This window comes from Branchiostoma lanceolatum, chromosome 7, assembly GCF_035083965.1.
Source record: "Branchiostoma lanceolatum isolate klBraLanc5 chromosome 7, klBraLanc5.hap2, whole genome shotgun sequence".
NCBI lineage: Eukaryota > Metazoa > Chordata > Leptocardii > Amphioxiformes > Branchiostomatidae > Branchiostoma > Branchiostoma lanceolatum.
Window position 1 is genome coordinate 3,019,796 of NC_089728.1, and position 17,632 is coordinate 3,037,427.

At 41.9% G+C, this 17,632-nt stretch overlaps 1 protein-coding gene across 7 annotated transcripts; it reads right to left on the minus strand.

Moving 5' to 3' along the window:
* Window positions 1-204: 204 nt before the first annotated feature.
* Window positions 205-17,406, minus strand: LOC136438561 (oxidative stress-induced growth inhibitor 1-like). 7 transcript variants are annotated; one of them, XM_066433402.1, is made up of 9 exons: window positions 17,268-17,406; window positions 10,052-10,261; window positions 6,603-6,736; window positions 5,904-6,095; window positions 5,291-5,382; window positions 4,570-4,626; window positions 4,036-4,107; window positions 2,915-3,044; window positions 205-1,941 (listed from the first exon to the last, which is right to left on the minus strand). In XM_066433402.1, exons 2-9 carry the CDS (start codon window positions 10,137-10,139, stop codon window positions 1,105-1,107), a joined length of 1,602 nt encoding a protein of 533 aa, XP_066289499.1. In that variant the 5' UTR covers window positions 10,140-10,261; window positions 17,268-17,406; the 3' UTR covers window positions 205-1,104. The 7 variants fall into 7 exon arrangements, with proteins under 7 accessions (XP_066289499.1, XP_066289497.1, XP_066289496.1 ...); XM_066433400.1 differs by having other exon boundaries at window positions 17,264-17,406; XM_066433399.1 differs by lacking the exon at window positions 17,268-17,406 and adding an exon at window positions 15,422-15,646.
* Between the last annotated feature and the right edge of the window lie 226 nt (window positions 17,407-17,632).

The following is a 17,632-nucleotide window of genomic DNA, read 5'->3' on the forward strand; positions in this document are numbered from 1 at the left end:
TTAAACCAATATTGGTACATACACATGTATCTGGTGCCAAACAGCTACCTTAGGCTGAAGGTTAATTTTGTATGGATTGTCCCCACTGGGAAAAAGGGATTTTAATATTTACACATTATTTATAAATTATTGACATCTTGCATCCCATTGATTTTTATCTTAGGCCACACCGATTTAATTTCTTGGTTAACAGATTTTTTTAAATAAAATTTTAGCACAAGGACATCATGAAAACAGAAGGCTGGGGTGAAAACTTGCACCTGACCCTGTTCACTCCCTGAAACTGTGTGCACCAAAGTACAAACTTTCCTCTGAGATTCTGTTTTCATGTTTTCACTGGCTCGCACCAGTCTGTCCTTCCTATACAATCCTGATGATGAAATCAAAAGCCACAAACACAACATCTTAACAGTTTATCAGACAGTCTGGTCTTCACAGAGGACCAGAACAAAATAGGAAACTTGACAATAGAAACAAACTTAAAGACAACAACCTAATGTTCCACCGCACAAAATATATATACAACATTCACGTACTCACCGTGTGGCCAGTTGCTATTAGAAACAGTTACACAACATCAAAAAGCGAAGGCAACGTCTGAAAGCGTGGTTGTGGTTAAGATATGGGCCCAGCGGACCAACTTAAGTCCTTGCTTGCATTTTTCATTACCATGACCCGATCCTGAGAAATATACGTTAAGCAAACGTTTGTAAGTTTTTCCGTTTAAACTATTGCAATTGCAAGAGATTCTAGCTTTGGAAATAAATCTGAAAATACTGTACATTCATTTACTTTCGCAGTGGTTCTATTTCACAGAGTGAAAATGAGGGTTTTGCTGCATTTTGACTTTGCTGTTGATATCATCATTTTTGTTGTACAGTAGTATCACTAGTAATGCATTGAAAACGCAGTGTCAAGAATTTGTGGTGGAAAGGTCAAGTAAACAGCGAAAATACCACCACAAAAGTTTCAACACTTACAGTACTAGTAGTCTAATTGAGGAGAAGAAATGAGCCAATATATACTAGTATATATATACATGGAACCTTCCCAAAGGAATCTTTAATCCTTCAGGGGGCACTACCTTGTAGGGAAGACGCCATCTTATAGCATGGTGGTAAAGTCAGTGTCCATCATTGTTTTCACCAGATGACTTGCAATTCCCAACGGTCCTCCCTTGACAAACCTGACAAAGTTATCTCCAACAAGAGGCCCTACAGCGTACAGACCCCGTGCCTTAGCACTCTCGAATGTGAAGGGGTCCACGTCTATAGGATTCTTTTTAGAAGACACCTGTTTGGTGCTGTCTACAGCCAGTTCTGTTCCGTTGTTGCCTAAGAAGGACAAACTTGGCCGCGCACCGATGAGGACGAGGATTTTCGAGACATGGACCACCTTCTCGGAACCTTCCATGATCATTCCGAGACACTTCCTCGTCGGCCCCTTGAGGACGCACTTCCTTCCTGCCCTCATCTCGACGATGTCGTGTCGGGGATAGCTCTTGTACCCGGGGTACCCTTCCTTGCTCTTCATCATCTGGTATACCTTGTGGTACTCCGGGTAAAAGCCGTCAGGGAGAGTCTTGAAGATCAGGCCCTGGTCCTTGACGTCCTTTCGGAACACGTGGACGACGGGGATCTTGCACGACCGCAGGCACAAGATGGCGTCCGCCGCGGTCAGCCCCGCCCCGACGACCATCACCGGGTCGGAGTGTTCGTCAAGTTCTCTGTTCGCGATCGCCTTTTCGATCTCTCTGAGGTCGTGCACAATGACTCCGTTGTCGACGTCTCCCTTCAGGTCAAGCCTGTTGGGGATGTCGGTGGTTCCGGTCGCCATGACGACGTGGGGGGCGTGGTAACAGAACGGCTGCTCGAGGTCACCGACCTGCAGGACGCCTCGGACCTCCCACATGTTCATCCGACAGCACTCCGGCCGATGGAGCTACAGTAATGGACAAAACATGAGTGTCAAGTTGGGCAGCTCAAGCGATCCAAACAAACTTCAATGTAAAACTAAAATGCATAAGGACACTGGTGTTTTAAGCATCATTCTAATTATACAGGTTTTCATTGTACAAGCACAAATATAAAGTGTCATGTTGGTCAGCTGAAGCGATCCGAACAAATACTGTGTAATGAATCGGGCTTGGGTATTTGGGGATCTTAGTATCAATATCACTTATTATAAACGAAGAGCCAAACCAGTTCGATTTCTTTCTACGAAGCCATCTATGCCTTACTCAGATATGATAACAGACATTGCTACACAGATATACAACAACAGGGCTAGAGGCATGATGTATATGTAAAACTAAAATGCATCAGGACATCATTCTAATGATACAGGTATTCATTGTACAAGGCTGGACAATTTTCCGTAGCAATAGAAATAAGGAGAACATGTTGGAAAAAATAATTCTACAGTAGTACAATGTTTTATCATTAAAATCTTATGTCGCTTGCTAGCGGTTTACCCAAGAAAAAGGCCAGGTCGGGTAACCTAGCCTGGATGCCAGCCATTCGGTCGCTTTTTGTTTTGAGCGGGAAACGAATAAGAGAGCACCAAAAAAAAAAAAATGTAACAGTTCTCAGTGGAAAATGTGCTAGATGTTGGCACATAGGCAACCAAATCCGCAGTGTGTTTTTTGGCACACAGTTTGACAGATCCGCCGAATAGGCTCGGTGGGCGTCATTCCACCGTCCGGGAAGGTAGTGTAAAGTGCCTTTCCCAAGGGCACAACGTCGGGGCATGGTGAGCATCGAACTCGGGACCGATTGATTCCGAGTTCAACGCTCTAACCGTTACACCACGGTGACGTCACATAAGAGAGCACACCAAAGCTAAAATGGCTGGAAATCCAGGCTGCGGGTAACCGGAAACATAACATTTTTTCCCTAGAACTGAGAGCCTATACCTGGCAAGACGCCTCCTGTTCCCCACTCTCCTGGTTGATGAAGGCGCAGTCCACCACCAGCCGTCGGACAGATGTCACAGTCGAGCCCACCAGGAAGTTCTTCTCCAGACCCATGTGTTTGACGTAGTCGCTGTAGTGAAAGTGACAGAAAGTGAGAGTGATATCGATCTAGTTGAGCTCAACAAACAGCTATTCTTCCAGTGGTTGTGACAGAGAAGACAGATGCTATGTACAGTTTTTACAGGTTCATTTACAGTTTTTACAGGTTCATCCTTTTCAGTTATGTGTTAAGTAAATTCCCCTACTTCAGATACCCGAATAGTAGAGAGAAATTTATATTTCTTACAGCCTTCGATAGACCAACTCTAACTAATCACACAGCCTCCTACATTTATACAATTACCAAGAAGCGAGAGGAAGGCGAAAGTACTAGAGTATGCTAGATGTTTATATGCAGTAATATGCATGTATATATTTGTTAACATGTGACCTGTGCTTAGCCCACCAGTGGGGCAAACATGTACAATAAAGGTCTTCATTCACTCATTTATTGTAGCCTAGCTTTCAGCACCACGGACATCGCCTGCATGCATGGTGTTCAAAAAGTGGTCTGGAACCAGTTTAGCTCACTGAAGAGCTAATCTTCTACTGGTCGTGACAGGAAGACCGACGCTATGTACAGTATTTACAGGTTTATTGTAACAGGGAAATTCCCCTAACAATGTACTAACAAGTACAATTTACAGTGGACCATGTCCTAAGGACTGCAACTCTTTCCAGAAGGATGCATGTCACTGTATGTTTTGTGTTTTATAATACGTATTTTAGTTTTGTTATTGAAATTTTGAGGTTTTGTTATTGAAATAAAATGTGGGGGAAATTTACTGAAAGAAAAAACAAACATACATGTCGGGTGAGCGACACAGCCAGCGTTGAACTCACGGCTACTAGTTCCAGAGGCAGGGCCGTTAACCACTGGACCACGCACGTACCGAACAAAGTGGAGAGATTTGAAGAAAGACTGATTGCAGCTGCAGGGTGTTCAGACCACTACAGCAGCAGAACACAGTGGACTAGCCATATCCTAAAGATTTAAAAAAAACACTGGACTACGCACGTACCTGTAGTACTGCGCCACATCGGACATGTACGCCCTGTCCTGTCGGGCACAGTTCACGCCACCATGCGGAGATCTGGAGGGGAGAGAGACAAAAATGAGTTAGACTTCCTTTCTACTAGATGGCGATCGGTAAGCAACTGTACAGTGACCAAAATTGAGGCAACCAATGTTAACACAGAATAAAAAATACTCTTTTTACACAACCAAGAGATTTATTCCACCGATGGTCCGGTGACCATCTGTCACCTTCTTCAAGGCAATTCTGACTGGTTCACATAGCAATGCAGCACAGGTGTTGCTGCTTATACTCTATTCACCAATGTTAGCACAATAATTTACATATTTAACTAAGAGTAACATTTTAACAGTTGAAGAAGAGGAAACAGGGTTCCCATAGGACCTGAAGACTGTAATGGGGAGGGGGGTATAAACAGTCAGTAGAAGAGGAAACGGGTTCCAGCAGTGAGTCAGTGAGAGCTTTGAGAAGGTCAAAAGAACAACCGGAGGACAGCCGAACCAGAATTTGGCCGGTTACCTTGGCAAGCTAAAGCAGTGTGCTTGGCCACATCGCATGCAAGTCCTCTTCCTCTCACTGTGGTAGCAAAAAGTGTCATTCAAACTCGCTAAGATGAGTCAAACACACTAAAATTATACATTGTGAAGGTAGGAGGATTTGTGGCTCTTAAGGGGTTTGTGGATATGTCATATACCAGTACAAATGTATTACATGAAGAAAGCAACTTTCTCAAAAAACTAAAACAGCCAATCCTCATACCTTAACATATTACAGCTATTGTTTGCAGTATTTTTTGCGGCCATGGATTCCTTCTGTATAAGATACGCTTTCTCTTAACCTTTGGAAATGATGCCCTGCACCTGAAACACCACTCTTTGCACAAGTTGCCCAAACCAGTAATGTTATGCTATGTTATTTTAACCAACATTCCCTACATGTTAAAGTAGCACCTTCCCTTTTTATTGGCGTTAAGGTGCGATCATATCCTGCTATTCCAAAAATAATTACTCAAGCAACTGGATAAAGTTTTGAAACTTTATCCTGCTATTCATTTCATAACAAATTCCATTATCATTTGGCACTATGAGTCAAATGTTCCGTGGTTGGCTGAGACTGTCCCAAATTACTATGCTAGTATCATTCTTAAAGATGAACTCGAGCAAGTTTTCAAATGTCCATTGGTAAATCATGTTGCGCTATCAATTTTTGTGTACACATGAGAAAGAGTGAGAGAGCTAACCTTCTGTGATGCTGGGCCCACTGTCTGAAGTCCATCTGGGGCAGCTCCATCCAGTTTCCCAGACTGACTGTGAGCATGGATCCATCCATGTTCTGTTAAAACAAAACAATACATGGACATCCTTAGAGCAGAATGTATGTCGCAGATCCAGAGTTGTCTAGCTATCTTAGTTGGTTTCCCACGGCTCCCATATTCGACTGTTACAAACTTAAGAGGCGAATATGGGGGCTTCAAAATGTAGTTTCAAAATGAATTGTGTGGCATCGTGTGGCGCAATCAGTAGAGTGTTTCGCTCAGTACCGATAGATCCCAGGGTCAAAACCCCGATATGCCCCAATGTTGTGCCCATGGGAAATGCACTTTACACGACTTTCCTCACTCCACCCAGGTGTGAATGGGTACCTGACTCCACAAAGTGCAAGTGTGGAGCAAATATGTATCTGTTGTGTATTATATGATTGTAAACCCTGCAGCTATTCAGCAATGGCTGCCATTGCATGGGTAATTTCTGACCAATAAACCATTATTATTATTATTATCATTTTTATAGGGAAACACAACCGCATACACAGTAATGAAGGTAAGTCCTAGTGAGGTACTGCACAACACTTACATGCCAAGCTCCTCCCGGCGGCCCCTTCCCCAGCACCACGTGTGGAATGTTCCGCGCCGGATGGCGGTTCCACTGCAGACAGGAGGGCTCGTCCATCCCCAGGTCCGCGTTGGGGTGGCACAGGGTGTCCATCAGCAGGGCAACCGGGTTGTTAGACCTGCCCTCTAGCCCCTCTGACAGGTACTGCAGGTCCTGATGAATGAATGAATGAATGAATGAGTAAACGAACAAATGAATGAATGCTGTGTTCTCGTTAAGCTGAAAGCCTTGCAGATGAAATACATTTTACTTACAATTGTAAAAATTAATGTTCAAAATTGAAAAATTTCATGTCAATTCTAGTTAACAGAAAACTAGTTACCACAAAATAGTTAACACATCCTGATTCATGTGGCTGAGTTGCGATTACATCGTTTAACAATGCTGAAAAAATGCAAAATGCAAATATCAATCTGAAGGGAAATTCATTTGAATTTAGAATTATTAGTTTTGGCACCAAAATTCTACACTACATAACCTTTAGAATAGAGTAGTCTACCTGAAGTTTAATTAACTAATATTCTTGTATCATGCAACATTTTGAATGCATTTTTTCGATAAGTCCTGTAGTGTTTGCTTACCATGTTCATATCCACTGTATAGGCAGACTGTAAAGAACTTCAGACATCGGAAGAGTTGAAAGTGCAAATTTCAAACTACCTGCTGAAGTATGGATCGTTCTGGATTCTCCCGCAGCTTGATGTCCAGGATGGGGTTGGGATGGGGGTGGTTGTTCGCGTAAGGCCAGTTCCCAGACAACAGATAGGACAAGCAGATACCCGAGGGGCCATTTCCTGTAAAACAGTCGAGAAAACCTTCTTAAAACAATGTGAATTATGGTACACTGCTTCAGGAACAGCAAGGAAGTGGCGTCCAGCCTGGTACTCTGGGTACCCCTGCACAGGAAGAGAAAGCCAGGAAGGCAGCCTCTCACCTACATGGATGTACTACAGAAGGACACAGGCCTACCACCTGAGTCACTGGCGAGGGCAATGGAAGACAGTCGTTTCTGGGCTGGCAGAGTGGTTCGAGTGGCGGAGGAGGACTGGCACTCGACATAAGTCAAGTAAGTCAACGGTACAAGACCACTTTCCCGTCTTCCAAAGAATGGAAAATTCGGTAGAAAATTTGTGGTTTAACTAAGACGGTACAATATTCTCCATGCAACTAGGAGTGGCCGGGATTTTTAATGTCTGCCTTTCTTCTACTTCCCTTGTGAAGGGAGGCAGACGTTAAAAATCTCAGCCACAATCCAAGCCCCCCGACTGAAACCTCTGCTTTGAGAACAGCATTTTGTCCCACTTTACTTTCCCACCTTCTTAAAAATGGAAAATTCCATAAAAAATTTGCGGTTAAACTTAAAGACAGTATAAATGTATCGGAAAATAGCTGTGAACCACTAATGCCACTCATGTTCTCTATAATCTATATACACAGACAATAGTTTTCAATATCTAAAATTGACATTTCGAATGGTATTAAAGGTGCCCGCATTTTTAGTTTTAAATGTTAGGGACTGCGTCCCTTAAAAGATTACAAATATTTAAGAAAGGAGGATGACAGTTCATGTTTTAACAGAGTGACCTGCAATGTAAATATTTGGAGCAGAATCCTTTAGAAGCCAACTTTACCAGAAATACAAATATTGGAACCACAACAAAACATGTTTAGCTGTTGAATCCCTGATGGGGGTTAGTGATATTTGGAGAGTTCTAGTGGGTTACATTTTTTTTGCAGCAGGTGGGCGTATTCTGTTTACGGTTGGATAAGTGGTTTCTCTAAGGGAGTCCTTGCTTTGTTTGTTTGGCTGAACCTTTGTCTCAGGTATTCATGAGAAGCTTAAATCAGCCAGCAGGCCCGCTTTTTCTTCACTTTATTAAACAAAAATAACCAAAAAAATTGCAACAAGACAATACAAGGCCGCCTTTCTTTGAGGTCATGAGGGAAGAGGTAGGGGTCAGACAAAGTATAACAGAGATACAAACAAATTACATCATTTAAGTCCTGATAACTCTATCAACATACATATACAAAATGTACATGGTACAAAACATACAGCGTCAAAGCTGCTTCGTGGTCCGTGTCTGTTCGTTTTGGTCATATCTCTTACTTCAAGAGTCTCTTAAAGGAAGTCAGATTCATGAGATTACAGTTTTCATAGACTATTGGCAGGGACTAATTAACAAGATAGAGTTCGTGGAATGAAATCTCTCCGTAAATCACCAATCATAATGCAATTTTCATCTACGTTTGATCCAAATTGCAGTTTGCAGGTGTCTGAAGATAATTTTTATACAAATTGTTTTTGCCTGCAAGTAAATTTAGATAATTGGGAATTTTCTGCCTTGGTTTGTCTTGCACTCATGGCTTTAAAAGGGTTATGAAGAATATACCAGATCACCCAGCAACCTGAAAATGCTTCAATCTCTTTCGTATAATCGAATTACCGGGTTAATGTAAAGAGATGACCAAATGTTTTTTGATCCTGCAATTGCGGGATTTTAAGAAACATCACACAACGTCCTCACACAAATTTTCAATTTTGAAACAGTCAGACGTTTCCGCTGTCTTTCGTCAGTGACTAAAAACAAGAACTGGAGAACCAGGTTTTATACGAGAACTCTGAATCGTTATGTTAACGAGGTGAAGACAATAATTTTAGGATGATTCAATAGGAGACGAAGTCAAGACAAGACTGTATGCAAACGAGCCAATTAGCTCCTGTTGTTTGAGTGCAGGAGCTTTATGTACAGTACAGTCCCTGGTATTAGTCCCTGCCAATAGTCTATGAAAGCGTGCGTAGTCCAGTGGTTAGCGATCTTGCCTCTGGAACTAGAAGCCCCGGGTTCGATCCCGGCTGTGTCGCTCACCCGACATGCACGCTACCGTTAAAGATCGCAGTCCTTAGGACGGGACGTTAAGCCGTGGTCCACTATTCATTGTGCTTGTCGAAAAGAGCTAGGGGAATTTCCCCGGTACAATGAACCTGTAAATACTGTACATGGCGTCTGTCTCCTCTGTCACGGCCAGTGGAAGAGTAGCTCATCTGTTCATTGAGTTCATTTGAGCTAAACTGGTTCGAGATTCCTTTCCTTTCCTTTCCTTTTGCAACCATATTTGCAGTGACTGTGCTTATAAACTGGGGCAAAGGTGAACGGATGTCATCTGCTCTTTGTACCTCTTTGCTCTTATGTAACCCGAGAGGTCTTCAGGATACCTTGTACGCTGCAGCTTTTGTCAATCGTATCCCAACCGTATTCGAGAACTTTTCAAGATCAGTGTCTCAGTCACTGAAAAAGCAGTTGGGGAAAATACTCTACTAAGTACTGTAATCTAAATTCTTCACTTCTAGTTCTATATAGGTTTGACTGTATATCATTGGCCAGGTGGTCCTTATATAGAGGTGGTCACTTGTAACATTACAGGTTTGACTTTATGTCAATGGCCAGGAGGTCCTTATCTAGAGGTGGTCACTTGTAACATTACAGGTTTGACTGTATATCATTGGCCAGGTGGTCCTTATGTAGAGGTGGTCACTTGTACAGGTTTGACTGTATGTACTCAGACTCACTTTCCTGTCATTTGTTGTTCCCTGTCACACAAGGGTTAGAAATGCTTGCACATACAGAATGTGGAGGCTTGATGGCAGCCCGCAAGCTGCTAATCTTTTGTTTTGAGTTGACACTTGTAACATGTATGACTGACTGGGTTTACACGTACGTTTTGAGTCAACTTGGAGTGTGCAAGAAGAAAACAAGGCCACTAAATTAGTGTTTTAATTCCACTTGAGCAGCCGAAAGCTCCTCACACACAGCCCCGAGTCAACTCCGAAAACTTGTGTGTAAATTGGGCCTCAGTATATCAAAGGCCAGGTGGTCACTAGTACAGATTTGACTACTGTAAATGCATACAAGTTTGCGTGGTTTTAATTTCGCCGTAGGGAGGAAATGGAGTGTTAGCAGTGGTTTTAAGTTTGCATTTGAGACAATAGTAGACAAAAAATTTGCGGTGGTTTTAAGAGTCTGAGTGAAGAGCTCGCCCCGAAAACCGCGAACATAAAACCACCGCAAACATTTCTGCATTTACAGTATAAGAAATGACAACCGTACCTATGACGACGACATCGGTGTGAAGGACGCCGGTACAGGTCCCCTGACTCCCCGGCAAGTCCTGGATATCCTCCATTCTCTCCTTCATGTCTGAAGACTGCAGGTGACAACGACGTAAGGAAGACTGTGGGATGGACCGTGTCCCTGTCACCTGTCACATTCCACGGATCAGGCACACATCCGCCCACACAATGGCCAATCAGCGGACTTCTGTACAAGGAGAGGGCAAATAAAACAGGGCTTGAAATTCATTTTGGGGAATAGGTGCACACAGCCAGGTGCTCCTAACCTAAAAAATTTAGGTGCAGAGAAAGAATTTTGGTGCGCAACAAAAGTACAATGTCAGCAAAACCTTCCAAAACAGACTTGAGGTTTGAAAATTATTGATAAACTCAACTCACCTGACACTTGATTAAATACCAGTGTACAAATAGTACCTTTACATATGTAACCCATCACAAATATCTGGGTGCACTGATGCACCCACAGTAAACAATTCAATACTTAACACCATAGCGGTCTGACATATTGCATACAGTATATGCCCCCAGTATTTCAAGGCCTGAAGAGAGTAAATAAAACCATGGATCATTAGCTTTGCAGGTTATCAAGGGTTCGTCACAGAGTAACAAAGACCAAAGCTGTAAATAATTGACTACATTCAAAGGTCTCTATTTGCCAAGGCGGATTCCTTAATACAAACATCATTTGAAGCACTCTGGGAGATGCGGTACACTGCAAGAATGTGTTTGAAAATCCCAACCCCAAATCTGTGATGAAAGATTTGTAAATTCAGTTCAACTGATCGGATCTGGGCCTATTAAGTTGAAAGATGTCATACACATAAGAAAGAAAGCTAAGGCCACACCAATTTATTTTCTTGGTTAACGGAATAAAAAAATTTATTAAAGTAAAAAAATGCTAGATTGGAAAAACAACATGAAAACAGAATCACAGAGGAAAGTTTGTACTTTGGTGCACACAGTATCACTGGGAGTGAACAGGGTCAGGTGCAAGTTTTCACCCCAGCCTTCTGTTTTCATGATTTTTTTGTGTGCTAAAATTAAAGATAAAAATCCGTTAACCAAGAAATTAAATTGGTGTGGCCTAAGCTCTGAAATTTGTTGCCATGACCAGTAACAGCTTAGTTATGCTTAGATAAACGAATGTGGCACAACAAACTGGATAATCTACAACAGTAAACAAGGATGTTATCCTGGAATCTGGTTTCCATAACACCTCTTGATTGATCCATATCGCAGGACATCACAAGTCACATTGACAAAAATTGATATAAATTATTTTGAGTAAGTCCGGATAATCTACAACAGTAAACAAGGATGTTATCCTGGAATCTGGTTTCCATAACACCTCTTGATTGATCCATATAGCAGGACCTCACAAGTCGTATTGACAAAAATTGTTATAAATTATTTCAAGTAAGTCCGACACAATATTACCACATAGTGACATACCAAGACAGAGATATTCAATATGATATTATCATGCCCTGTTCATATATCTACTTATGTAGGCCAATGTATTTACAACTGTCCTGAGCAACTCTTTTTCCTGAGTCCCTTGAGTGGTGGCTGACTCCTGAGGTTTGACTGTACACCATTATGCATTGCAAGGCTCAGAGTAGTGTAAATGCATTTAAGTTTGCATGGTCTTTATTTTGCGCTAAAGGCCAAAAATGGAGTCTTCACGATGGTTTTAAGTTTGCGTCATCTATTGAACAAAAATGTTTGCAGTGGCTTTAAGTTTGCGGTGAAACGGACACCACAAAATCAAATCTTCAAAGCAAATCTTTATTTGATTAAATCAACATCGTAGAAGTACATATAGTTCATACAAAAATATGAACTTCTGAATTACGTTGATCTTACACAATTATCATAACACACAAATATGACACAACAGCAACTATGACGCAGTCTGCAAAAAAACACCGCAAACATTTCTGCAATTTTTTTACAGTAATTCCTACTACTGTCGGTCAGTTTTCTAACAGACTACTAGTAGGGCATTCCTGCATAACAGGAGACTGCTACAAGGAGGCTAAAATAACACCCACTGAGAGGAAGAACACACCTGCACAACATGACACGTCAGGTCACAACACATTAAAATGACAAATTAGCCACTAGGGATCTAGCAGACAACTCTGTTTATCAACACAACAACCTGTTCCAACAACTACATCTATCCAGCTTGTAACAACGTTAACAGTAAAGTATTCAACTATTGTGTCAGGTATCAACACTGAAAACAAGATTTCATAAACTTAAACAAACCTTAAGTGTAAACCAGAAACATTCAAGAATACAACGTACTACTGTGCTTCCTTCTCACTTACAGTCAGAACTGCCCAAAAAAACTACTGTACTTAGCTCGGTACCGCTAAAATCTTGTCTATGGGGACTGAGGTGGTCACCATAGAAATGCTTGTGTGAAAATCATCTAAGGGAGTCACCACTAAAAAGTGGACACACCTCACATTGGCCAGGTGGTTCTTAAGTAGTGGTGGTCCCTGTACAGATTTGAAAAGACTGACTAGATGACTGTAAAGCTTTTCTCTTGTGCCACACCCCCTGAATTTGCATATCTTTTATCTTGACAGACAACAACTGTCACCTGTAGTGTAGAACAGGTAGAACAAGGTCTTTAATCATAAGGATTGGAAGGTTTAATACCTTTACCCAACAAAAAAGGCTTGGCCCAAGGTAAAGCTATGGGGATCTCAAAGGCATTTGAAAATTACAGGTAAGGGGAAAACCCTGTATAGGTACCCGTACCCGTATAGGTCCCCGTATAGGTATACCGGTATACCCCATTTGGGGCCCCAACAAGCCAGGAAACACGCTATGACGGCCGCCATATGGGGCACCCAGAATGACTGTTTTTTTACGGTCTCCACATTGATATAAGACACAGACAGTTGACTATACTCGGTCAGAAAATAGCTGAACAATCATATTTTACGATCTTTTGATTTCTATGAAGGACGGAGTTTTGGAATATACGGAATTTGCGAAGTTCGTACGGAGCTCCTGTCAGAACGTGCGAGCACCGATCTCGGAGACCTTTCAACTGAACCCGTTCTGAAAAGGTTTAATACGGAAAACCTACAGGAAACGCCTCACGCTAAAGACAGAGACCGAGCACGGCATTTTCAGACAAATCACGCCGAATGTCGCAATATATAAAGTGGTTACTTTCCGTCTATTAAAGCGGCTAGTTCGCACATGTGTCATGGCGGGCCTTCCGTGCATCGAGAACGGCGTTTCCTGTAGGTTTTACGCAGGTTTACTGGCAGCTCCAGCCGAACAGATCATGAGTATTGCATCTCAAGATAATGAAATGCGGAAAGGTTGATAGTTTGAGTGTTTTCTCTATTTCTTTTCAGAACAGGTTTAGTTGAAAATGTAACAGGCGACATATTAGCGTAGAAATCAAAAGATAGTACAATATGATTGTTCAGCTATTTTCTGACCGAGTATAGTCAACTGTTTGTGTCTTATATCAATGTGGAGACCGTAAAATACAGCCGTTCTGGGTGCCCCATATGGCGGCCGTCATAGCGTGTTTCCTGGCTTGTTGGGGCCCCAATTGGGGTATACCGGTATACCTATACAGGTATACGGGTACGGGTACCTATACAGGATTTTCCCCTTACCCGAAAATTACACCTCTCTGGGTTGTCCTTCAATTCATCTAACCGTCAATGCCAAACTGAAAGAAGACCCAAAGACTTGGCTGTGAAAGGAAGAAACAAGAAGACCACTCAAGAGGACTGATAAAATCTGGTCTATATGGACAGGTGGTCACTATAGATAGGATTCTTGATGCTCGTCAATAGGAAAAATTATCAAAGGGACCACCAAAATGTGGTCACATTGGCCAGGAGGTTCATAGATAATAGAGCTTGCTTACTTGCTTATCATAGAGAGGTGGTCACAGTTGTGAAAGTTTCCTTCATAGATAGATAAAACTGTTCCAGGAAACCAATTAAGTACTGTCTTAGTAGTTCTTTTGTGCCACACCTCCTGAATTTCTTTTGTGCCACACCTCCTGAATTTCTTTTGTGCCACACCTCCTGAATTTGCATATCTTTTATCTGGACACACAACAGTTGTCACCTGTAGCGCAGAACAGGTAGAACAAGGTCTTTAAGGAATGGCAGGTTACTAGTCTGTATAACGCAAACTCCAGCTGTCCGGGGTTTCTCTCCCCTCCCCGCGGAGTTTGTGCGCGGCTCTCTCTAAGGCGGGTGAGCCGTTATCGAAAATAGTAACACCAATGGTAGGGCAGGAATTTAGTCGAGCCCCCGTTACCGTGGAAATCAGGTACTTACGGGCGACGGCAGCCAGGACGGCGGGCTGATGACGGATGCATAAATTATCCATATTTAGAAAGGCGGGTTCTCCCGTCTTACCGGCGCTTCCTACCAAGCTCCGTGGGTGGATAGCCGTTAGCAGGCGGCGAGCGGACACGGGGCTTGGTTGAAACCAGGCTAGCAGGTTACCTTTACCCAACAAAAGACTTGGCCCAAGGTAAAGCTATGGGGATCTCAAAAGGCATTTGAAAATTAAAATCTCTCTGGGTTGTCCTTCAATTCATCTATCCATCAATGCCTAACTGAAAGAAGAAGCAAAGACTTGGCTGTGAAAGGAAGAAACAAATTTTACCCCTGCCTGATGTGTGTTATAAAGGGTTTCCCTAAACTGTCAAAACTGCAGAAGGTTAAGTACATACAAACATCCTGCTTATATGATTATTTTCAAAATTTCTGCACAAGTTAACTAAACAGATAGACCCGCAGTGATTCCGGTACCGGTATGATCTGAGCTGAGGAGACGGATTTACATCAATTATTTATATCAAGGTTTATCCCTTTTACCTTGTTTCTTCTCATTCCTCTTACAACTGTACAGGGTTTTTACATGCTGAACATCCTCAATGTATTTCATTGACATTATTTTCACAATTGCTAAGACCAAGTACACATTGTTTAGATACTTTAATTTTTAGATATTGCACCAAATTAATTCAAAGCGCAGGAAGAAAAGTCTTCAAATCTAAAGAAAAAGAAACTTTTCTAGCAGACTCTTCATGCTTGGATTGTTTGAACTCTGAAATAGGTAAGATACCGTTTTAAGTCAAAGAAGAAACACATACTAACCGTAGACTAGAGAAGATTTGCGAGCTTGACTCAAAATGCACAAGCCAGGGTCCTGCCTGAGGGACTAGTATGTGCACCCAAGGACATTATATAGGATACCACACCTACATGCAACACCTGGATTAAAAAAATCTACAAGGTCCCAAATTCTGTGACTAAGGGTTTTAGAAAGAAAGTAAAAATACCTTGTGTTTTCAGAGCCAGCGGACAGTGGTTAGAATTTGCCTGGGAGGAATGTCAGTATGAGTTTGACAAAGCCTCGAGATGTCAGGTCCTGTCACTAGTACTGCAGCTGCAAGCTTTGACGTTGGAGGTACCACTTTGTGTATGGGTGGGGCAAGTTAAACTTTGCACAAAAATAGCTTTCCAACCATCTCATGTAGCACTTTTTCTACACCAAACAAGATGTTTTTATAGTAAATCTTCCAAAAAAACAGGCTTCTGCAGCTCTCACCAATTGATGGCCCGCTACAATTTGTTTTCTCTGGTGGTATAAAACAATACCACACCCATTTTGGAAGATACCAACAATTTGCCTAGTCACGCCAGGCTGAACGGGTTAAACAGCTTGCCCCGCCCACCTGACCATTGGCAACCAACCAACCAATCAAAATGCATTGAATTTGAATGACCTCAGTCCCTCAACTCAAAATGACCTACTGGTAGCCAGGCTGTTGTATAACATCATAAACATGATGGGGTCATATCCCAAACGATCTACTGGTTGTTGTCTATGTAATGCCTAAGGTAGCCTCCATAGCAGTTCAACTAATGATAAGCATGACAATTAGCGGTTTGACCAATGAGAATGTGGCTGCATGTACATCAAAAACATGCATTTTTATTGTGATATGCTTTTTCTGTCCCTAGTAATTGATACAAGATACAATGTACTTTGACTCTTGGGAGCTTGTTAGTGTTATGTCCCCAAGAAATTTGCCAAGTATACTGAGTTATCCTTACTTTTATCAATAAGTGTGTTGGGCTCTTCAACCCCACCGAGGCTTGACACCTAAATCACAGAATTTTAGCGGGAAAAAAACGCACCATTTGTCTAGATGCACAACATGCTTCACTGGCAATGCAGGACTGAAAAAAGCCAGCTGTCATCTACGTCAAGTGATTGATGACAATTAAAACAGAATTTACGGCTTTTGTCACTGGAAATAGACCAAAACGATATTTACTTAACGTCTCCAACTGACCTCAAAAACAAATGTACACTCGCAGTTTGTCAACCTCAAAAGTACCTGAAACTAACCAATCAGATAGGTGGACCAGGATTCAGTAAATACTGCCTCACCTGCGTGAATAGAGTACTGTATTCTGTGTACCCAACTCTAGGTATCCTCAAGCACTAAATCCAGATGAAACTACTTACAAATATTTGTACATTTTTTGCAGCCTATAATTGCCACACTGATATATAAATTCAAGTTTCATTCCCTATACCAAGGAGGTATAGTTTTAGTTGTCTTAATGTGGAGTTTCCAAAGTCTTAGTCTCCGTTTGAAATTAAAGATCATTAAATTAATCTAAAGGGAGTATCTACATTATTCATAAAATCATATCATCTATCGAAACCACAACCTATGTTACATCATTCCCAGAAGCCGTTACCTGAGCTTCTTCTTCAGTTTGGGCCCCTCTAGATCTTCTGAACCCCAGTAGCCCACCCTATCGATTCCGCAAACCCGAACTGAAGAGGGACCCAAAGTGGAACCGGAGTTCCTTAGTAACCTGCAATGAGGTTATAGTGAACCTCCTGGCTTAGTATAGTGAACTACCTGGCTGAACTCTACTCTACTCTACTCAGCGCTGTTGTAACGTGCTCGAGGTACCTCCTCAAACACGGGACCTCCATTTCATGTCTCTTCCAAACGACGGTGCAGCTCCAACAACTATAGATACCCTTCCGATCCCGGATTCAAACCTCAGAGTACTATTATACTGTTAGTGTAAACGCGTTTAACGTTATAACGTTTTATGATAGGTAGTAATTTATACAAGCTGTAAAAGTAACATACCTACATTGATCGACGATCCGATGGCACTGTCGCAAGCTTATTTTGGATGTGAAAAGATTGTAGGCTTTAGGGTCACACACAAATTATCATACAAATTGCTGACCGTAAAAATCACGCCATGCTTGCCTCATCGCATTGCATCACCGTACGCAAGAACGTTGACCTTTTCGGAATAAACCATTTAAGATTAGGGTGACTTAAATCATCATTTGCCAAGAAAAGACACTATTAGCACATTTTAAACTAAAAGAGCTACAATTTCTTAATGATAAGATAACGATGCTATCAATCAGGTTTTCTAAAACGATAATTTGTCAAGTATAGTAGTATTTCTAAATAGAACACGTATCCACATTCTGCAATGGAATG